The sequence below is a fragment of the Rhinatrema bivittatum genome, chromosome 5 (genome assembly GCF_901001135.1).
Source record: "Rhinatrema bivittatum chromosome 5, aRhiBiv1.1, whole genome shotgun sequence".
In the NCBI taxonomy this organism is placed as follows: domain Eukaryota; kingdom Metazoa; phylum Chordata; class Amphibia; order Gymnophiona; family Rhinatrematidae; genus Rhinatrema; species Rhinatrema bivittatum.
In genome coordinates, this window is record NC_042619.1 from 62,043,985 (window position 1) to 62,067,721 (window position 23,737).

Sequence of the window (23,737 nt, forward strand, 5' to 3'; positions counted from 1 at the left end):
TACTTATACACGGGGAGGTATATTTTAAAAAAGAGCGCGCGCGCGAACAAAAGTATGCCGGATTTTATAAGATACGTGCGTAGCCGTGCGTATCTTATAAAATCCGGGGTCGGCACGCGCAAGGGGGTGCACATTTGTGCACCTTGCGCGTGCCGAGCCCTGCGCACGCTGCCCGTTCCCTGCGAGGCCGCTCCGAAATCGGAGTGGCCTCGGAGGGAACTTTCCATTCACCCCCCCGCACCTTCCCCTCCCTTCCCCTACCTAACCCACCCCCTCCCTACCATTATTTTAAAAGTTACTACTGCCTCCAGGCAGTAGCAACTTACGCGCGCAGGCGCGGCAGGCCCCGACACAGGCTGCTGTGTCGGGGCACTCGGCCATGCCCCCGAACCGGAAACACGCCCCCGGACATGCCCCGAAAACGCCGCATCACTCCCGACACGCCCCCCCAACGCCCCCCCCTCCAAGCAAGCCCCAGGACTTACACGCGTCCCCGGGCTTGCACGCACCGCCGAGCCTATGCAAAATAAGCTCGGCGCGCGCAGGGGGGTTTTAAAAGGGTTACGCACATACCTTATGCGCGTAACCCTTTTAAAATCCGGCCCACAGGCTCTTAATCATATATACTGTGGCGATGATGGTGCCCCTGGTGGCAGGTCCTCAGCGGTGACTTCAAGCTCGGGGCTAATTATCAAGGACTGCTTCCACAAAGTCCTTTATAGCAGATCCCTTCTTGAAGTTTCTCCCAGGAGACAGGAGTAGAGGATAACCATAAGGCAAGGAGGCTATGGGTCAGCACCACTTGTGAGGGAAGGTTCTCGTACAACTAGGCCCCTGAGACCAAACTTCCCTCATTCTCCACTAGAGTAAGGGTCACCCCCCGGGCAGCCCTTTAAAACAACATATTACATTCAGGCAGAAGCTTCTTATGTATTGAAGTTTATTAATTAAACAAAACTCCACAGAAAGGAAAAACACTCAACATAAACAGTATTACCAGACCTGCATTACCAAGCAGTAACTGGGAGCTTGCGGGTTTGATACCCTTTAAGCCCTGATTCACTAATCCCCCAAAACATCCAAGCTTCTCACTCTGAATTTCTAGTATATGTTCCCCTGCACAACATGTGGGCAAAGTAGGTTTTTCCCCCAGTACCTTATACTTCCCCCAAGCATAACACAGTACTGAAACCTCCCCCACCGCAGGAACGTCTCCTTAGGCCAGCTGCCAGGTCCTAATTACCTCTTTTCCTCCAGCTGACTTCATTAAGTAAAACTACTCTTTTCACTGCCACAAGCTCCCCTGGCTTGTACAGTCCTAACACCATTTTATATTCTTCCTTTTTACCTTATACTTCGTTCCAAACCCCACAATAAGCATTCTCCACCTTTGCATAAGCCTTCCTACCGCAGCTTCTTCAACGCCACCGGAGCTAATCCCTCTAATTAACCCTCAAGGCACTGCTGACGACACTTATGCATATCCCCTGTTACACAGCCCTTAAGAGTGAAGGAATCCTGTTAGAGCTGACGTAGCCTTTAGTGGAAAAGGGTCTACCTGGGCACCATCCCCCTGCCTCAGGCTTTAGATGTTACTTGCCTTGCCTTCCCTCCAGCTCTCCTCTCTCCTCCTTTGGAAGGCTACTCTCTTTATGTCAGATAGAGTGCCCCTCCCTAGGAAGAAACCGCCCTTGTGTTTCCCTGCCCCCAACCCTTCCTGAGGCTGACTACCAGGGCACCTGGGAAATGTAGTTTCCTTCCTGCAAAGTAACAGTCCCTTTGAGGAAAACACCTCAAAGTTATACAGCACAGAGACTCCGCTCTGGCTCAACTCATCACAATACACATGATCTCTCTCACACACAAAGGATCTCAATCATACACACATACTCTTTCACACAAACAGGTTTTCAATCACAAACTTACACATACAGGTTCCCAATCGTAAACTTACATTCATGCGCTCTCTCTCACAGGCAGGCTCTCAATCACAGACATACTCTCTTTCACATGTACAGACTCTCAATCACACACATACATGCTATCTCACTCACACACATGCTTGCTTGCTCATTCACTCTCTCTCCTTCCCCCCCTCCCCGGGAACTTGCGGCAGCAGCAGCCTCCTCCCAACCCTAACCTTCATTTTCAGCCCTCGCGGAGGAGGAGTCCCATCGGCCGTGGGGGTTGACATTCTTCTTCCTTTTTCTCTGAGCCGTGCTGCTCATTCCTCCGGCCGCGCCTTTCTTCTCTTCTTTGGGCCGACGCTGACACACTAGCATGGTCTCTTTTTCCATGCCGATGCCGCTGACTCCAGCAGTCCTGCCGCGTTCTGCCTGGGCTGACAGCATTTTAAGCCCGGGCGGAGGAGGACCAGGGAGCAGCGGGGGACCGGAAAGTGTGGCGACGCACTTGCGTGTTCTTGGCGACACACTGGTGTGTCGTGACACACCGGTTGAGAACCACTGATATAGACAATAAATATTACTTTATCTGTCTAAATGGCTTTTGAATATGGACCTCACTGAGTATAGCTGGGAATCCCTAATTCTGCCTGCAATTCACGAAATGTTTTAAACTCTACTCCCTTCCAGATTAGGTCTAATGTTTGCAGTCCTTTTTCATACCAAGTGATCATAACATTAGATAAAGATGGATTCCTTTTCAAGGATGAAATGGGTGAAAGCCCCTCAACATTCAACGTTGTAAGTTTATTTGCTATCCTCCAGATTTTCAGGGTGTATGATATTTATTTATTTATTTATTTATTTATTTAACATTTTTATATACCGGGCTTCATGCAGAATTGCATATCAGCTCGGTTTACATTGTAACTGAAAAAGACATGCATGAAGAATGCAAGTTACATAGAACAGGGACTTAAAAACTTGGAACAGAATACATGGGTAAAAATAACTTATAACATAATGGAAGAATGAGAAACTGAAAATTATCTTTGATTGTGAAGTGTTATGTTTCAGGCTTGGTTGAGAGTCTTTGGCTGGATTATTTGCTAGTGTGTGGATGTTGATGTGATTTATTATCATGATTTGAACGCTTGCTCGAAAAGCCAGGTTTTAAGTCTTTTTTTGAAATTGATTGGGCAATGTTCTGTCCGGAGAGAAGAAGGTAGCGAGTTCCAGAAGGATGGACCTGCTGAAGACAAGGCTCGTTTGCTAAGCGAAGTTTTTACGTGTGTTGTTTGGAGAGTGTTTTTGTAAGCTGATCTCGTTGGTCTGGATGGTAGATGAAGTAGAAGAGGAAAGTTGAGTTCAAGCGGACTGCCCTTGTGTATGGTTTTTTGAATGATTGTTAATGTCTTGTATAGTATTCTGTACTTAATTGGGAGCCAATGTAGGTCCCTCAAAATGGGGGTGATATGATCTCTCCTGTTGGTCTTGGTTAGTATCCTGGCTGCGGCGTTCTGCAGCATTTGGAGGGGTTTAAGGGTGTTAGCTGGAATGCCGATTAGCAAGGAATTGCAATAATCAATTTTCGAGAAAATGATTGCTTGGAGTACTGATCTGTAGTCTTGGAAGTGCAGTAGTGGGGTGAGGCGTTTAAGGACTTGTAATTTATAAAAGCCCTCCTTGGCAGTGTTGTTTACGAATATTGAGCTTTTCCTACCAGTTTTGTTATATATTGGAAACTGGGATGACATTATAAGTAAGGATGGCAATTCTATTTCCTCCAGTGGTCTTCTCCACTTCTTGATCTGGTATTTATCATCTGTAAACATGCTAGGTCCCTTAGTATGGAATTTATCTGCAGCATAATGAACATTTTAATAGCCCCAAGTCTTCACTACCACAGTAAGTATGATGATGACCACCTGCTCCCACTAGACTTCCAGGGTCCCTTTTTTGAGTTCGGGGTGGGGGAGATGCTGGACACCATGGATATTTTATCATTTGTAACTGGGGGGGGGGGGGGTGTGAATGGTATGGAGGGTTTTTTTTCCCCCAAAGATGTAGGGGCTCTTTTGTGCATTAAGGGGCAGAGCTGGGGAAGGGAATGGGCAGTCATTGAGATTTACCAAAAATGTTTGCTCTTTGGGGGCTAGAGCCACCTCGGAAGTCAGTAGGAAGTTGCCAAATATCCCTGGACTGATTTTTGACAAATGGGGTGATTTGGGGGGGCCTCAGTAGTGCTTCCAGTGCTGCCTGTCTCAGAGCAGCGTTGGAGGTGCCGGGAATGGGACAGAGGGACCCTTGCTTCCGGCAAACAAAACGTAGGTACTGGGGGGATGGGGTATCCGTGGCCATTTCTCTAGTTAGCGGGAGGAAGCAGTCTGTTCAGAAAAATAAGAAAATAAAAGTAAAACTGGCACAAGGAGCCTCTGCTCCCAACTACATTTTTTGGGGTGAACAAAGAAAGGTCCGACAGGTCCTCCATAACATATTGTGGGGTGGGAGGGAGGAAAGTGCCCTGGAGGCCTCTAGATTTGAAAGATATTTGTTTTCTTCCTTGTTATGACAGTGCTATTTAGCCGGATATCTTTTCAAAATATCCAGTTAAGTAGCAAGTTATCTGGCCACACGTGGCTGGATAACTTAAAAACATAAAGGCTATATTCAAATATAGCTGTTTTGGTTTTAAGTTTCCAGACATATGTAGCTGAATAACTTCAAGCAAGTATATTGAGCAAGACGTTTATCCCGCTGAATATATGGGACAAGTTATCCGGCTAACTTGTTCAGTAACCTCCCTACTGAATATTGGCCTCACCATGTCTACAAATATTGGTAGACCAAACCAATTTAAAACATCAAATAAATTCCCCTACTCTATCTGAAAGTCTTGTCAGCACCTCATGAAATTATTACAGCAAGAATCTGCAACTTTTTTGTTCTTTGTGCAGAATATTACATATTTATTTTATTTATTTATTTTAAAACTTTTTTATGCCGATATTTGGCTATAGCCATCATATCGGTTTACAGTACTTTAACACTTATCTAACTAATAAAAAAAACATCATATAAGAAGTATAATAGACAATAACTTCATTCTCCTCTTATTAAAATTAATTACAATTTACAATTTAGTCTCAAACGAATTCATACACATAAACATTCATACCATTGACAGTCACATGCATTTTCAGTTGTTATATACCCAATTTCTCAAGCCTCTGCTGCGTGCTAACAAACAGTTATTTCAATATATTCCTGTCATGCATCACTTTTTTCCAACACCAAAATGCTTGTTTGTATAACCATCTTTTAATTTTTTTCTTGAAGTGTACAACATTTGTTTCCAATCTTAATTCAGTTGGAAGGTTGTTCCAAATTTTGGGCCCAGCTAATGACAGTGCTCTCTCTCTTACAGATGTTAGCTTTGCGAGATACTAAAGATTGAATAGATAGCAAGCCTTTGTTGGCGGATCTCAAATTTCTCTGCGGTGTGTGCAACCTTATTGCTGCATTTAGCCATTCTATCTTTTCGCTGTGAATTGCCTTATGTAAGATGCATAACGCTTTATACTGGACTCTCTGTTCTATCGGCAACCAATGCAGTTCCATCAAGACAGGGGTGATATGTTCTTTTCTACCTGTCCCAGTTAGTATCCTTGCAGCTGAATTCTGTATTATTTGCAGTGGATGTAAGGTAGAATAAGACAGGCCCAACAGTAGAGCATTACAGTAATCTGTAGAAGAAATTATCAATGCCTGTAACACGGTTCTAAAATCTTTTATGTCTAATAATGGCTTTAGTCTAAGTATCAATTTATGATAGCCCTCTTTTGTTTTTTTTTGCAATATGGTTTTTAAAGCTTATTTCAAGATCTCTGATAGTGGATCCTAAATTAATTTTCAGATTTTCATAACTAAACTGTAGTTTGTATGATTTGGAGAAATTTTTCTCTCTAACAGAATTACTTCAGTTTTTTCTATATTGATGCAGATTTTCATTTGATGTAATAACTTTAATTACATTGAGATATATTGTTATCATTTGAAATGATTTTTCTAAAGTATCACTGACGGGTATTAGAATCTGAATATCATCCATGTATAAATAATATTTTAATCCAAGTCCTGATAATAAATGGCAGAGTGGGGTCATGTAAATTTTGAACAATGTCGCCGATAGCGCAGATCCTTGCGGGACACCGATGTCAAGGTTGATGATCTCAGAGGATACATTATTAATTTTGACTTGATACGTCCTACTGTTTAAAAATGAGGTTAGCCATTTTAATAGCTTTCCTTTCATACCAATTTCATTTAACCTGTGTACCATGATTTCATGGTCCACAGTGTCAAATGCTGCTGACAGATCGAGGAGCAAGAGTAAATATTTATTCCCAGTATCAAAGCCTTTTAGTACCGAGTCCTGTAAAGAGAGAAGTAATGCTTCTGTATTTTTTTCTAAAGACGAATTGGGTGTGATAAAGTATATCATTATCTTCCAGATGTTCATTTAACTGATTCAAAACTAATTTTTCACTTACTTTTGCTATGAAAGGAAGATTTGAAATTGGTCTGTAATTATTTAGTATTTACTAACCTTGCATTATCTGCGGTGTAACAAGTCTTTTAAAAACTTGACTGGTCCACATGGATTATTCTTCGCGTGACTTTGCTTAAGTTTTAGTCATTTATCTTAGCATAAATTGTAGTCCATATTCAGTCCGCATCTACCAGGCTTGGCAGGGGCCCACTCTGGGCTACAGCTGTACCCTCACCCTCATTTGCCGGGTTGCCAGGTCAAGTTGGCATTGACTCTTTCACAGGTGACACTTGTGTTATGAAATGGTGGTGGATAATTTTCCATAACATCGGTATTGCCTCATCCACCAATCATGATCAGGCCATGCCATGTTCATATCTTCTTCCCCATTGACTTGGCACAGCATGCCTTCCTCAGTGCAGCCAGGCCATGGAGGGATATATTGGCTAAGCAAAAACCATGAAATTATAGTCACCTGGGTTTTTCTACCTCAGACCAATACACATTTAAGGAAAGGTTTTTTTGGCTCCTTTCTAAAATGTTTCATCATGTTGCATGATAGCAGTTTAAACATTTTTGAGACACTTCAGTCTTCTCTCTTTATTGGACATTATTTTCGCACACAAACAAAAACTGGGATTTTGATTATAAAGTAGGTCATTGACTAATGTCTGGCACATGAAGAGGTCCTGATAGATGCATGAAAGTACATGGAAGAAAGAGCTCACACTTTGCTCATATTACATTCTTTAACAGCTGTGTGAATTAGCACAAGTGATCGATTCGTGTTCTACCATTTTTTTGTTTCAAGCTTTATCTGTGGTATTTTGGTGGTGCTTCCTTTTTCACTGTTTTGATTATGAACAGTTGGAAATGCTCTGCAATCCTGATAATTTATTACTTTGCCAGAAAGGCTCTTGTGGTTTTTAAATGTCTGTGAGGTCCTATATAATTATTTTTCTTAATTCCTAGCTCTTTTCATCTGAATTATTCAATGGAACTTCAGTGGGTGTTGTCACACAGCAGTACGCATATTATCAAAGCAACAAGTGCCAAATCTTGAAGTAAGAAATCAAAAGAAGTCACTGTTGTCAAGAGACTAAGCCTGATTATGTCAACTGAGTAGGAATAGTTCTGAATGTATCTCTTCTACTTCATTATTCCCGTTAAACTCCAGCAGTGTTTTGTGTGTTGATATGAATCTAAAATTCCGTGGATAATTTTCAAATGCTGTACTTGTAGCAAGAGCATATTGTTAAAACCGAAGAGCAGAAACATTTAATGGTGGAAATATATGTCATGAAGAGTAAAGAAACCTATACTTATTCTTCCATTATACTGCTGTAATCTTGGTGAACTGTTCAGTGGCTCTTGTTTAGACTAATGTAAAATAATCTAGTTGATTACTTTCCATTAGATTATATTGGTAAAGGATTGTCCCTATTGCATACAAAATTGATACAACAGGTTGACTAAGAGTAATCCATTACAAATTATTAGAGATGTGAATCGTGTGATCGATCGTCTTAACGATCGATTTCGGCTGGGAGGGGGAGGGAATCGGATCGTCGCAGTTTGGGTTTTTTAAAAATTGTGTAAATCGTGTAAATCGAAAACCGGCACACTAAAACATCCCTAAAACCCACCCCGACCCTTTAAAATAAATCCCCCACCCTCCCGAACCCCCCAAAATGCCTTAAATTACCTGGGGTCCAGTGGGGGGGAGGGGAAGGGGGAGGGAGAGGGCGGGAAAACCGGCACACTAAAACAACCCTAAAACCCACCCCGACCCTTTAAAATAAATCCCCCACCCGCCCGAACCCCCCCAAAATGCCTTAAATTACCTGGGGTCCAGAGGAAGGGTCCTGGTGTGATCTTTTACTCTCGGACCTCTGCTGCGTTGTAGAAATGGCGCTGGCGCTACCTTTGCCTTGTCATATGACAGGTCAAAGGTAGCGCCGGCGCCATTTTGTTTTTTGTCCCCCGACGTCAGGAGCGTAGGAGATCGCTCCCGGACCCCCGCTGGACTCCCAGGGACTTTTGGCCAGCTTGGGGGGGCCTCCTGACCCCCACAAGACTTGCCAAAAGTCCAGTGGGGGTCCGGGAATGACTTCCTGCACGCGAATCGTTTTTCCGTATGGAAAAACGATTCGCGGTAGGAGATCGCTCCCGGACCCCCGCTGGACCCCCAGGGACTTTTGGCCAGCTTGGGGGGGCCTCAAGACCCCCACAAGACTTGCCAAAAGTCCAGCGGGGGTCCAGAACGACCTCCTGCAGTCGAATCGTGTTGCCGTATGGCCGGCACCCTATGGAGGATATTAAACTCTCAACAACCCTCACTGAGGGACACTTACACAGGAGAGAAACATTGAAAATATGTATTTTCTAGCCATCGCTAAACCTGGATGTATTTGGATCTTATGTGATTTACCAATCACAGTAAAATATTATTTGACCATCCATCCAGTGAGTCTTGCTTGGTCTATATCAGTACCTGCCCCAAAAAGTTGGGATAATACATACACAAAGGAAGATACGCCTGCCCTAGTCCTTAAAGGTTATCCTTTCTCCCAACGGGAAGAGCTTACCCCTGGGCTCAGAGAACATGGACGAGAGAAGAGAATGGAGTCCCCAGATACAAATTAGTTTATGGACCCTTTGGACACAGTAAATTCACCAGAAAAGTGTTACACTGCAATGTGCAGAAGAGCTTGTGTTACCTTGGTAATTATTATATAACTAAAAGCATAATTATGGGCTTGCTTGTGTTTTACAAATTGGTTTTATTTATGCAGAAATGTTCTTGTAATTCAAAAATCTAGCGATATGCTAGTACTGCATATAATATTTTGCTTTGGGGGAATTCTGCATTACACAGTTGTGCAGAAAGAATTCTGCATTTGTCCCAGAGAATTAGGTGCAAGAACCAGGAGGCAACAGCAATAGAAGTAGAGGCATGCACAGGCCAGAAAAGGAGGAATTGCATTGGTATCAGCTGAAAGCAGGAAAGGAGCATCAGCAAACTGGCCTATGCAGACCACAAGAGGTCTAGGCAGGCTGGAAGAGATGGGACTGCAGCATTGGCTTTGTTCTGCATTGCCCAAACTTAGGAGAGAGCAGTGCAGGGCTGGTAGGGCTTGAATGAGAGAGGTAGACAGTGATCTTGAGGGAAAGTAGGAGAAATCTGGGGGTCTTGCTATGGTAGGGATGGCAGACAAAGAGAAAGCTAGGTTGTCTTGTTAATGTGGAGGAAGGGAGCAGAGATATAAGGCTAGAGAGTCTTACTGGGATGATGAGAGAGCTCTCTTTCTGAGGGGTGACTCAGGAGTGAAGCCTGGGAGGGCAGACAGAGAAAGCTTGGAGGTATTGGTAGGGTAAGGACAGAGAACTGGGGAGGGGAGCTGAGAGAGAGAGATGAAGGGGGATTCAAGCCTCATGGGTGCAGAGAGAGAGAGAGCTTGGGGGTCTTGCTGGAGGGATCAGAGAGTCAGTACTGGGATGGGGAGAGAGAAAGCTTGGGGGTCTTGCTGGAGTGTGGGAAGAAAGAGACTTGGGTTGAAGGGTGTCTGACCCTTGGGAGCTGGCAAAGAGGGTCTTCTGGAGGGTAAAGGGATAGAATAAGGGTGAGGAAGTTGAGCCTGTGGGGCAGAGAGAGAAAGCTGGTAGGGGGAAAGGGATGGAAAAAGGTGGTGGTATTGAGTGATCTGAAGGGGAGGAGAATCCAAGCATGGGGGAAGGGCTTCAAGCCATAAGGGAGAGAGAGTTGAGATGGGTCATTGAGCCTGTGGGAGGGTGAGAGCAATCTGAAGGGACCAGACCTTATGATGGAATAATTCTGCACAAAAAGTAAAACAATTCTGGGGGCACTCTGACACAACTGGACCAAATGACATAAATAAGCAAGACAGGAGAACACAGAAGGTTCCACGCTAGCATTCCCAACACATAGACATTACATGGGCAGAAATACCAGACTGCATGAGAGTCAACATCAGACATACCCAGAAACATTCATTTGGTAAATCTTCACTCGCCACAGATGATCTTTGTACCTCTGGGGGTTCTCTCTGAGCTATTGGGGCACCCTAGCTCTTCCCATTTCTGCCATCCAGTATCCAGGAGGCAGGGTTTCCTGCTATGACCACCAGACCAGGGACAATTATCTCATGGGATCTAAATTGGTCTGGAAAACTATTCAGAAAAAGACTTTCTTGGGTGGACTATGTCTAACAAATACCAAATCTAGAGATTCTCACTCTGGCAGAACATGTTTGATCCATCTGCAATGTGTGTAGATCCTATCAGTCTTGCACAGAAAAATAGATTCAGGAATCGCTAGACTTAATGGAGGTGACAGAAGAAGCCATCTGAAATATTGCTCCTTGTCCCTTTACTGGTCCTGGTGGGCCAGGGCAGGAACACATGTCAGCAGTGACTGGGAATGATAGCTGAGCTGCTGGCCAGAGTACTGATCATTTTCACTTCTCAGTCAGGCAATAAGCATGAGTATCTGGGCCCTGTACTTTACCATCATTTAAAGGGCACTTGACTGTTTTACTTCCTAGGATCCGCTGAGAGGTATCTTGTGTTCTGTAATTCTAGACAGCTAGCTTGAGAGGAGGGTCAAGAAGAAGGGAGTGGCAAACAATCTGTCCTGGGTGTCCAAATGTGCCTGTTGATTTGCACATGTCATGGTTCCTTCCGAGAGTCCTGACATGCATCTGTTTTCAGAGCACTGATTTATTTATTTATTATTTATAGATTTTTTTTCTATACCGGGGTATGTAAGTAACATCACCTCGGTTTACATTCAAACAGTAATTCAGCATTGCGCTTTACAATATAACATAGTTACTGAACGAATACAAAACCATGTATAACTTTGTATTAATAGAATATAAGCAATATATGAGAGACTGTGGCAATTAGGAAGAGTAGTAGAAGATTCAGTTCATTAATAGTAGGCTTTTTTAAATAACCAGGTTTTAAGGTTTTGTTTAAATTTTTTGTGACAAAGTTCCTGGCGTAATTCAGAGGGCATGGTGTTCCATATTGTTGATACAGCAATGATGAAAGATTGTTCTTTTGTACTAGATTTTCAGTTCACCCTAGACTAGAAAGACCCATGCCAGCCAATGTGTATGGTAGCTATACTCTAGGAGGTATTTCCCTGGTTAGTCTGATGTCTTAAGATGCTTGCAGTAGTGGAATGTCTGAAGGGAGAACCCCCTCTTTTATGACATAACTACTGGGGATGTAGGGTAGATGATAGTGAAGATCAGTTTGTGACACAGATGAGGCTCCGCTGACTAGTGCCTCTAGCCTTACTGGCTTGTGCAGAAGGATGTTTGGAGATTGTGAAGCCATGTCAGGGTTTGAGGAGCACATGGTATGCATAAGGGAAAGCTGTGTGGCTAGTGTCCTCTGAATGCTCTCCCTTCATGGAGAAGGATATCTGTTAGAAGGATGCAGAATAAAGTTTGTGTAGATGAGTAAAGGATGTTTGCACAATTGCCCTGTAGCTTGCTAAGGCATTGGCAAATTATTTTATGACTTTACTAAGTGTATTTCTTTTGTGTGTGTGAGTAATGCTGTTCGTCGGTTCCCATTTCTGTACCACAATGGAAAGAAATCAGTTTCTGACCTCAAAGACGATGACCAGCTGAAGTCCTTGCATAAACACGTTTCCTTGGCATCCAATTACAGTATCATAACCATATCTTCCTTTTCTCTTCTAATCCTTGAAAGCTATTTAATGTGTTATCCATCTGCATATCCATTTCTCTGAATATGGTGAAATCTATTTCCCCTTATCCAAAGTGGTTGCCCCAGGGGCATGAAGAGATCCCTTGCAAGATCCCTGTCTTGTGCTGAACTTCTGGCTTTGGGCCTGATTTACCAAACATTTATCCATATATTGGGGGGCGGGAGTGGGGGAGGGGGGAAGCTTTGAAATGGGCCTTAGTCTGTCAGGTGCTGGTTAAAGGTGTTATTTGGAATAACTCACCTCCTTATGCAAACATACAATGCTGATGGGAATATAGTGTCCCATTTGTGTCAAATATTGATGACAGGTTCATGGTCATGTTGTAGCTCCATGTTCAAAACAAACAAACATGGTAATGTTGAATTTATATGTTCATGGATTGAAACGTGTATATCTTGATTTTTCTTTGAGGGGCACTGAATAGGGACAATGGTTCAGTATTCAGAATTGAAGTATTCTCAGTATAAATAATGGCTTGCAATATAACCGTGGGGTTGTGCTATTCCTGTGTATACAGACGTACTGTGTCTAAAGGTCTCACATGTAAAAGCCCTTATGGGCTGATTTAAAACATTGTTTGTCTATCCATTCAGGAGTCTGAGAATTAATGTGAAAATTCTCTGTATGTCTGTATGTTTGGAGCAGTTCTCCCTTCTGCCCCGCTTCCCCTCCGGTTTCCTTTTCGCTTGCGCTGCTGATATAAACCGTTCTTCCTGTTGGCCCCCAGTTTTCAGCTCAGTGCTCTCCTGGATTTGGGGGCTCATCACTTCTCAGACTACTTTTCATTTCTTTTCGCTCTGAACCTGTTGCTGTGGATCTGTTTTTCTTCTTCATTGCTTGACACCTTTCCTCGTGAGCAGACTTCCTTCCCCTTTATGGCTTGTGCTCTAACCGCCTTTCAGACGAAACCTGCACTTTATGTCCATCTTCTTCCCTGGGTAACTTTGTTTCTTCTCTTTACTTGCCCTTTCGATCTCTAGGGTTACTGCCTTTTGCTTTTCCTGACCATGGTTTTCTCTACCTTTCTTCTCTCCTATTTATAATATTCATTTGGTTTCTGACACCTCTCACAGTCTGACTTGGACTTTTATTGTTGCTGACCTGTCTTCTGAGGTTTAGCTAAATATACGATTTACATCTTTAAGGAAAAAAGACAAATGACTACCTTCCTATAAAGCTGTCAGGAGATTTAGCAATTGCTTTAGGAATTTAAAAACATGTAAATCTAAATGGTTTTTTTTTCTGTTAGATTGGGTGGTTTACAAAGGCAGTGATTTACAAGTTATTTCCAGAAAATCTTGTAAACATTAACATTGTATTTCTCTTCATTCTTTCATGTGTTCATTGTTTTCCATGGCTGCCAATGGTATATGCAATGGTTACAAAAAGGCATGCTTCCCCACTCCAAAATACCTTGATATGTGGATAAACTAAGTTTAGGGGGAATAAAACCTGAATCCAACTTTATTTTCTTTCAGCTCAGTCACTAAAAGAGTTTGCCCGGCTACTGATTGCTGTAGAGGAGGAAAGGCGACGATTGGTAAGTCCCCTGTGTACCATTGCTGGCCTTGTTAGACTTCAGAAAATACTGACAGATTTTTGACTGTAATGTGCTTAATATTTGAAACTTACCAGAATGTGTGCTGTGCTAAAACTTGGCACATTATCAGGTGTGGGAAACATTACAGCAATACTAGATTGATGTAAATTATTTGATGAACTTTGTTCCTGAAGTCGGTGGCTCTGTGTCCACCTTGACCAGGTCTGGCCACAGTGAATTTGCAGGAGAGAGATTGGCATACAGTAGAGGATTGTTCATTGTGGCTATCCTGAAAGCCAGACTGGTAAGAGGATTGGGTTTAGACCCACTACCTCGCGGTATCTGAGCATTGAAAAAGCCAAGCATAGGTTAAAGGCAGCAAATGTAATTTCATTTTTATTTGAAAGAAACCTGAAACATAGAAATAATGGCAGAAAAAGACCAATCGGCCCATCCAGTCTGCCCAGCAAGCTCCCACACTTATTTTCCCATACTTATACTTGTTTCATTATTTTCCCACACTTATCTGTTTCACTGACCATCAAGTTCAGGGCCCTTGTTGGTAACTGATTCAAATTTCCTGCCATCCCCTGCCATTGATGCAGAGAGTAATGTTGGAGTTGCATCAAAGGTGAGCATAAGGCTTAAGGGTAGTAACCGCTGTAATAAGCAAGCTACCCCCTTGCTTATTTGTTTACTGTATGTAACAGTAAGCCTCAAAATGCAATTTAAAAGAAAATTGTGCTGTACTTAAGAGGGTCTGAAATCAATACGTAAAAAGCGGGGTTTACGCATGTGGCTGGGCCTTGTGCGCGCTGCGTGCATTTTAAAATGGGCCCGGCCAAGTGTGTAAACCCCGCTACGCGCACATGTGCTGGGCCTCTCCAAGGGGGTGGATCAGGTTGGTGGGCCAGGACGACGCCATTGTACACTGCTCCGGGGAAGCACAACCTGGCAGCCGGCCTACACAACTTACTTCTGCTCATCAGAGCAGGTAAGTTACAAAACAAATTAAAAAAAAAAAAAAAGGGCTAGTTAGGCTACATTTAGGGGTCGGGGTGGAGGGGTAAGGAAGAGCCCCGATTGTGTTGCCGCGTATATCAATAGAAAATTTGGCCCCCCCCCCTCCCCGAGCGCATTGTCCGCTCGAGCTTGCGCAGATTTTAAAATCCGGCGTGCATCTACGCGCGGCCATCCGATTTTATAACATGCGTGCATGTTGTAAAGTCGTCGTGTCCATGTGCGCACGCGTGCTTCTTTGAAAATCAAACTTAAAGTGGAAGAGATTGTAAGCAATGACACATGGATAGGTACACGCTCTTCAGTGCTAATAAGTGTGTCAAAATGCTTTAATGTGCACTCTGGGATGGGTTATTCTGCTTATAGAATTGCTAGACCAGGATCCTGTAGCTGTGAGGAATTTAAAAAAACCCCACCACATTTTAAAAATTAAAAAGCAAAGTATATATATTTTGTGAACTGAAAAAGTGGTTGCTAGAGTCCAGTACCTAAGTGGTTCCATATTTAAATACATTTAAACGGATCTTTCATTTTGCCATAAAATCGTTAATTCAAAAAATGTCAAAGCTTAAAACTGATTTTTATAAGTATTGAAGTCTCCTTTTAGGGCTACTGCTGAGATTGAATTTCTTTCACTCTTGCCATTTTCGGTCTGCAAATTTTATATAAAAATGAAAGCAAGTCTCTCCTCTGAAGTTTTGCTGCTGCTGTGCCAGTCAAAAATGGATTTTAGAGGCAGGGGTGCAAAACTTGTACGTAAAAATTCTATTAGGACAAAATCCATGCAAATACATCAGAAGAAGGGACTTGAGCAGCTGTTCTTATGAAGTTTAGGGAAAGATGATCTGGCAGTGCCCTTGGTATATCATTTCCCTTTGGGCTTGGGGGGATCCACTTTTATCAAATCCTTACCTGGTGTTATTGCTGAAGCAGTCTTGGATCTTCCTATATTTGTGTTTAAGAAATCTTAACCTTTATTCTGATGATCCCTTAGGAGGGTCAGAACAGAAACGGTGACCATGTTGGGTTCAACTAGACTGTAACTCAATCAGCTCATGAAACAGGATGTTATTGATTTTATTATTTTTATCCTGCCATTGAGTCAGCTGGAAAAACTATACCTTGCTTGAGATATTGTCCAGTATCTTGGACTGAACATTTGCTGATTCATTTTCAGCTACAGCTACATAAGAAAGGAGAAATAATAATAATAAAAAAATCAAAACAAATATTGTTTTTGACCAATTCATAAATGATTAGCTTTCCTAAAAATTGCTTAATATATCAGTTGAAGCACAAGTTTCAGTCGGAATGCTGATCTTACAAGAGCTTCCAATTTGTTGGACGTGGAAAAATTCTGACCTGCTAAATCTGATAGGGCTGTCCCTTGATTTACGGAGGACCTAAGGGAGAAAAACAATTGGCTTGTCATGGAGAAGAAAATCGGTTAAATCCTGAATATAGATTGGTCTTGGCTTGTATTTTTATAGTCAAACTGCCATCATTCTAGCCAAAAATAAATACTTTTCTGATGCTCCATTAACGCAGCAGGAAGTTCTTCTAAGAAATTAATTATGACTGTGAAAAATCCAAAGAATGTGCATAGATCTGATTCTCAGATTGCTTATTCTTATATCCCAATGCTTTTGGAATTGTTTTCAAAGACTATTGATATTATACGTGATGTCTTAAATAGAAGGATTGCTTGTACTTTACATGGTCTAGGTCATGACTCTCACCATATGGCTATGGGCTTTCCAAATTTCAGCCATTTCAAAAAGATGGGAGGATAACTTTCAAATAACTGCGCATGTGCCCCATACATATGTGATTATGGGCACACTAAAACCTCCTTATTTTGTATATGATATATGCAGGTTTAAAAAAATATGTATAGATGTACCCTGTAACGTGCACACATGTGAAAAAGAAAAGTGTGAATACATATTGCACATATTAGGACTTTTCAGCTTGAAGAAGAGACGGCTGAGGGGGGATATGATAGAGGTGTTTAAAATCATGAGAGGTCTAGATGTGAATCGGTTATTTACTCTTTCAGATAATAGAAAGACTAGGGGGCACTCCATGAAGTTAGCATGTGGCACATTTAAAACTAATCGGAGAAAGTTCTTTTTTACTCATCGCACAATTAAATTCTGGAATTTGTTGCCAGAGGATGTGGTTAGTGCAGATAGTATAGCTGTGTTTGAAAAAGGATTGGATAAGTTCTTGGAGGAGAAGTCCATTACCTGCTATTAAGTTCACCTAGAGAATAGCCACTGCCATTAGCAACGGTAACATGGAATAGACTTAGTTTTGGGGTACTTGCCAGGTTCTTATGGCCTGGATTGGCCACTGTTGGAAACAGGATGCTGGGCTTGATGGACCCTTGGTCTGACCCAGTATGGCATATTCTTATGTTCTTATGAATCTAAGTGCAGGCTGTAGCATGGAGCAACTTCAAGATGTTGCTTCTATTGGCTTCTTAAGCAATAGTAATGCTGGAATATGAAAGCAATTTTGTGCATAGGTTTGTACTCGTGGAATTCTCTCCCAAAGAAAGTTTGTCTTCTCAATGATTTGCTATTTTTTAAGACACAAAATTAAATGCTGATTATTTCTGCAGGCATTTCTCATAGTGGAATGACATCAAAAAACATAATTATGGCTATTTAATGTAGTTAAAATTTAGCAGGGAGTAAGATCTGTTAAATGTTATCTGTATGTTATATTTATATTTGCTTTATTTTTATAATGTTTAATGTAGATATTTTGTATGTATACATCTTTGAATTTTTTTTGTTGCTGAAACTCGCCTTGGGACAATGTGGATAAGGTATTGATAAAATGACTAAAAAAAAAAGCAAACTTACAGGTTCCCTTCAATTTGATTACCCTGATAAAAGCCATAGGAGTATACTCCTCAACAATCTCAGGAAGTGCAGTGGATTACAAATTTACATTCTATCGCTCAATTAATTGGGGCCAATGTTATACAGACTTTTAAATACCAGACCACTTTAAATTGAACCCTCCAACTGATGGGTAGCCAATTCAGATTTCAGAGGATTGGAGAAATAATGCTCTTACTTGTGTGCCTATTAAAAGGCAAGTATCCATCTACTGAATAAATTGAAGATTATGGAGAATTCTGTTGAAACCTCCAGTGTGTAGGACATTGCAATAACTGACATAAGAGCTAACTAATGTCCCCAGGGCTTCCCAAACCTGTCCTGGTGACCTCGCAGTATATGCAAATCTATCTCATGCCTATTCATTGTGGATATCCTGAAAACCCGACTGGCTGCGAGGTCCCCAGGACAGGTTTGGGGAGCCCTGGTCTATGGCATTGAACAGATGCCCAACTGCCCCAGTTTTGCATTGGTCTCGCATTTAGCTGTAGATGCTCCCGAACGTTTTAGATTGTCGCTATTTTTTTTTTTAGAAAAGGCAGATGAAATCTTGAAATATTACTTAACCTACAAAACATTGTTTTCTAATGCCCATTGTTATGATCATTTTGTCAGTATTTATAGCTGATATTACAGCAGAAAAGCAGTTTATTTTGTATAAATGTCTGAAATGAATTCCTCAGAAATACCAGAGTGCCGAGGCAAAGTTAGTGTAATAACCTGCACTTGTTTCTGCAAACATTAATCACCATAATCAAAAATGGCTTTATAAAATATAAGCTGAAAGGGAAGGAGAAATGCGAATTAAAATCCACGCATGGCTTCTTGCAGTTTTTAATGGATTATACAATATTTCATTAAAATTGCTGCTTTAGCTTTGTGACTGACACTAGATATCTAGTGCTAATGTCATTTAGGTGAATTTTAAAAGACTGGCATTCGCCAAAACCGGGAGATACGCGCATAAGACAGCCATGCTGAGTAGATTTTACAAGCCGCCTGAGTACCCATTACTTGCCACTATGCGCAGAAATGAAAAGTTCCAAAAAAGGGGTGGCACGTGGTCTAGGCAGGGCATGGGCGTTCCTGGATTCAGACTTGAAATTTGTGCGTGAATACTTGAGTGCAGGCTCGTGCCATGGTCCCCTATTGCATAGATTTACTTCTGCTATGGATGGCATGTAAGTCGTAAAACAAGAAAAACAGCACAGCGGGGTTTTAACAGGGGAGGGAGAAGGGAGGCTATTAAACTAGGGGGCTATTTTATTTATTTATTTATTTAACATTATTTATATTCCGACGTTCATTAATAACATCACATCGGCTTCCATAAAACAGAAATGCAGCAACAAGGCTTTACAATCAAACTGATTTTGAACTGGGGAGTAGAGATACTAAGTAAGATACTTACCTGGACAAACTGGGAAAACTGGTAATGGCGTCGGCGCACATGTGTTTTAAAATCCCCGCACTTACACATTGGAAGCGGCATTTGTGCGCATAGGCATTTGTTCCCGTAAAATTGTGTGCACATGTGTGCGCGGTTAGGCTAGTTTCTAACATGCATGCATATATGCACGTGTGGTATAAAATGGCCGCGCCCCTGGGTGCAGGCTAACGAATGCTCGCACATGTGCGCCTGTTTAAAAGTTACCATCGTTATGTTTAGTGTAGACGAGTTTTTTCTACTTTTGTTTGATTTCATTTCTGCTTACAGTAAGACCTGTGGTAATTTACTCTTCTACTTTGCAGTGCTTCACGCTCAGGGAATACATTTACAAAGTATTAAATATTAAAGAAAACAGCAGAGTATTTTCAGTTACTTGCTAAGCCATATTGAAGGATTTAATCAGGCAGTATTGCCTCAAGGTGTCTGAGATGTAAGATTATTGTATGTGCTGTTTTGAATTTCATTTTGAAAATGGTATATTTATAGCATCATAAATCAGTACAGTTTTAAACAATAGGAGTTTTCTTTCTGAATCTTTGCCCACATGGGGAATACTTAAATTAGTGAATTTTAATGTGTAAACCCTAAGGGGCAGATTTTAAAACATACGCGCGCGGCATACATTTGCGTGTGCACAAATATACGCCCGATTTTATAACATGCGTGCCTTCTTCCGTTCCCTCCCAGGCCGCTCCAAAATTGGAGCGGCCTGGGAGGGAACTTCCCTACCCCCCACCCCACCTTCCCTTCATCTAACTCTCCCGCCCCCCCAGCCCTAAGCTAAACCCCCCTAAAAAATGTATCTTACCCCGTTACGCCTGCCTTGGGCAGGCGCAAGTTGCGCGCAGCGGCCGATGGCCGGCCTGCGATCCCAGCACTGAAGTCCGCTCACTGGTCTATAGTTTCCTGGATCACCCCTGGAGCCCGTCTTAAATATTGGGGTTACATTGGCCACCTTCCAGGCTTCGGGTACAATGGATGATTTTAATGTTAAATTACAAATGAAATGGAATAGGTCTGAAATTTCATTTTTGAGTTCTTTCAGAACCCTGGGGTGTCTACCATCTGGTTCAAGTGATTTACCACTCTTCAGTTTGTCAGTCTGGCCTACATCTTCCAGGTTGACCGTGATCTGGTTCAGTTCAACTGAATCATCACCCATGAAAACTGTCTCCTTGGTGGTCTGTTAAACTGTGACTTTGACCTGCAGCCTGAGACTACAGGCAGCATGTGTATGTGTATTACAAGAGAATAGTGTCGGAGGGGCAGTTAGTACTATAATGTAATGGTCTCTTTCTTACTGGGGTTGCAAAGGTAGGGGTTAAGAAAGAGCCAGATATATATACCTAAAAGCTGCATTGTGAGCCAACTGCTGGTCTTAATTCTGGGGGAATTCTGCGCACAAAAATTAAAAATCCTGCAAACATAATATTGGTCAAAATAACACATTATACATCACTGTCTGAGTAATTAATTTAAAAAGTAATACAGAAAATGTATTACTCAAAGATGCAGAATTTTAAATATTTAGAGCAGAATACTCCTAAAAGTACACTGTAAGAGAGTCCCTTCATCCTCTCTCACTATCCCCCGGCCAGATCCCTTTCACTCTGCCCTTTCAGGCCCCTACTCCTCTGCTCTCCTTTATGTCTCCTATCCCCTTCCAGGCTCACCCTCTTCCACGCTGGCTCCACTCTCGGGCCGTACACGCCCTGAATTTGATTCCTCTTTCGCGCGCGCATACGCACACACACACTCCTTCTCACAGGCTCCCTCTCTTTCTTGCACCCCCCTCATGCAGGCTCCCTCTCTCATTCCTCCCTTCCCCACTCAGGCTCTCTCTCTCTCTCACACCTCCCCCCTCCCCACTCAGGCTCCCTCTGTCTCTCCCCTCCCTCCCCCACTCAGGCTCCCTTTCTCTCTCACCTTCCTCCCCCACTCAGGCTCCCTTTCTCTCTCACCTCCCCCCCCCCCACTCAGGCTCCCTTTCTCTCACTCTTGTGTGCACACCTCCCCCCCCCTCCCACACACACACACCACCTCACACATGCTCCCTTTCTCTCTTGCCCACCTCCACAACTGGTTCTCTCTCTCCCTTGCATACACCCCCCCAACACACACTCACACACACACAGACATTCAATACCTCTCTCACACACACCCTCACTCAAACATACAGACTTCTAATCTCTCACTCAAATAAACACTCCCTCATACAAGCTCTCTCTCTCGCTAAATAACACACACACACACTTCCTCTTTCTCTCTCAGGATTTCTGGGCCTTCTTCTGTCTTTGGCCATGACAAAGATAGACTCCACCAGCAGCCCTGCTGGGCCTGTCTAATCTTCAGTCATGAGTGGGATAGGCTCTGCTTGCAGCTCGGTCCACTGGGCCCCATGGCGCCTTGGCTATAAGCAGGATGTGCTCCTCTCAGAGTCCGCTGGGCTTCTCTGTTCCTTGGCGGCAAGCGGGATGGGCTCCATTTGAAGCCCTCAAGGCCTCTTTCCAAATTCTGTGCAAACAATTAAAATTCTGCACAGGAGGGGAATTCTATGCAAATTTTGCTCTGTGCAGTTACACAGAATTCCCTCAGGCGTACTGGTCTACAAATTGCCATTGTTTGATTTGGAGCTGGAGTGGTAGATATATATATATCAAACTGTTTTTCTCTGCTTCTTTAGGCTTGCAACTCAATTATAGCTACCCAATGATTTTCTTTCTCCTATTTTATATAGTCTCCCAACTTATTTTAGTCCAGTCAGTGCAGTAACAGTCCTTGATCAAGGACTATGCTCGAGGGCTCCTTCTGGAATCTTGCAATCATGGACCCTAAATACTGCCACTAGGTGTCAACCATATGCGAGCATAGACTCTGGCCCTCTCGCCCTCTCTCCCTCTGTCCCCACACCTCTTTCAGGGGCTGTGAGCACTACTTCTGCAGCCTTGACTGGTCCAAGGAGTGAAAGATTGGATATGGGATTCAAACCTGATGACCTGCCACATAGTAGTGCAGAGCACAGCCACTGGACCAAACTGAGACGTTCAGTTTTGTTGTAGATATCCACATACTTAGTAATTCACTTATAGGGTTATTTTCAACACAGAAATGTGATCACCCCACCCCCCTACTTCCCAGAATGATGTGTAAGGTTCATTGCTGGTTACTCCGTTTGCTATTTTTGTTAAAGGAAAGAAAATCATTAATACTGAAACTAGCCAAGGTACATAGTCCAGCTGGGTGAAAGTCACTGACTACCTGAAGGTTTCTGAAATTAGATTGCTCATTCTATTGCAGTATTAATAGAGTTGATTTTGAAACTTTACTGGGTTCATCCAGTGTATGCATGACAACAGCAGAGCAATGAGTAACTTCAGTCTGTCCTCCCTAGAAGGGGGATGGGAATGAGGCAATGATGTCACTGTTATGTTACCATGTAAAAATGGAATTTGCTCAATTTAGGAACAGCCTTTTTAGTTTTTTAATAACAATCTGTTGAAAAAAGTTGCCATCCATTCACATACTGCCCAAACTGTAAACATGATTTATATATTGACCTGTGATTCAGGCCTCTCTGGACAAACTTTGCATGTCTCTTAAATTTATGATCCTGTTTGTTACCTTTTGTACATGAAATATAACCATTTTAGTATTTAAGAAGGTCAGTCATAGATTTGGTCTTGAAGATTTGTTCAAGACTGATGGGACTGGTAGACCCAGAAGAGCATATATTAAAATGTGCAAAGGATACATTTACTTTAACATCAAGGAAAACAGTCTGGATGATGAGTCTCTAAAATAGTCTACCATTCAGTCTAGTTGAGACATCTTCTCTACAAATATTTGAATTAATTAGGTATATCACCTATGTCCAGTACATGGGCTCTATCCATGTAAGAAAATTAATATCAATATTGGATGCTTAAAACATTGAAAGACATTTGAACCTGATGGACAAATATCTTTATTTATTCTATGTCCTTATATAATCCAGTTTGTTTGAAAGAGGCTTGGATTAAACCTGAGCCAACTCTCCTATCATTTTACACTATGATAATATTTTCTATATAACACTGTTATGTTTCACATAGTTACAACTCTGCTTCAAAGAACTTAGTGTTAATTTTATAACTGTAATTAAAAAAGATCTGCCTTTCAGTTATCAGAGAACATCCTCTGCGAGTCTTCCTTAGAATAGTATACTCAATGTGCCAGAGCTCCTGCGATGGCCAAGCTGCTGAAAGTAATGCTGTTAAATGGAGCTCTCTGATCAGCTAAGCCAGTGGTTCTCAACCCTATCCTGGGGACCCCGGCAGCCAGTCGGGTTTTCATGATATCCACAATGAATATGCATGAGAGGAAATTTGCATACACTGCCGCCATAATATGCAAATTCTCTCATGCATATTCATTGTGGATATCATGAAAAGCCGACTGGCTGGGGCGGTCCCCAGGACAGGGTTGAGAACCACTGAGCTAAGCGAAATTGTTCTGTGCTTATAATATAGGTAGGGGCTTCTTTTTATACATCTTGAATATCTTTATTTGAAGCTTAATAAAAGCAAACATACATCCATAAATTGACATGATCT

General features: G+C 42.3%; 1 protein-coding gene across 3 annotated transcripts in view; it reads left to right on the plus strand.

Annotated features, from left to right (window-relative positions):
* The window catches only part of ARHGAP42 (Rho GTPase activating protein 42), a 605,600-nt gene that overhangs the window by 215,210 nt on the left and 366,653 nt on the right, over positions 1–23,737 (plus strand). For 2 of the 3 annotated variants that reach the window (XM_029602393.1, XM_029602394.1), the window contains exon 3: positions 13,702–13,763. The exons of the other annotated variant lie outside the window; for it this stretch is intronic. In XM_029602393.1, the coding sequence (XP_029458253.1) occupies positions 13,702–13,763 (62 nt within the window). The remainder of the gene's footprint in view (positions 1–13,701; positions 13,764–23,737) is intronic. 3 annotated transcript variants of the gene reach the window in all.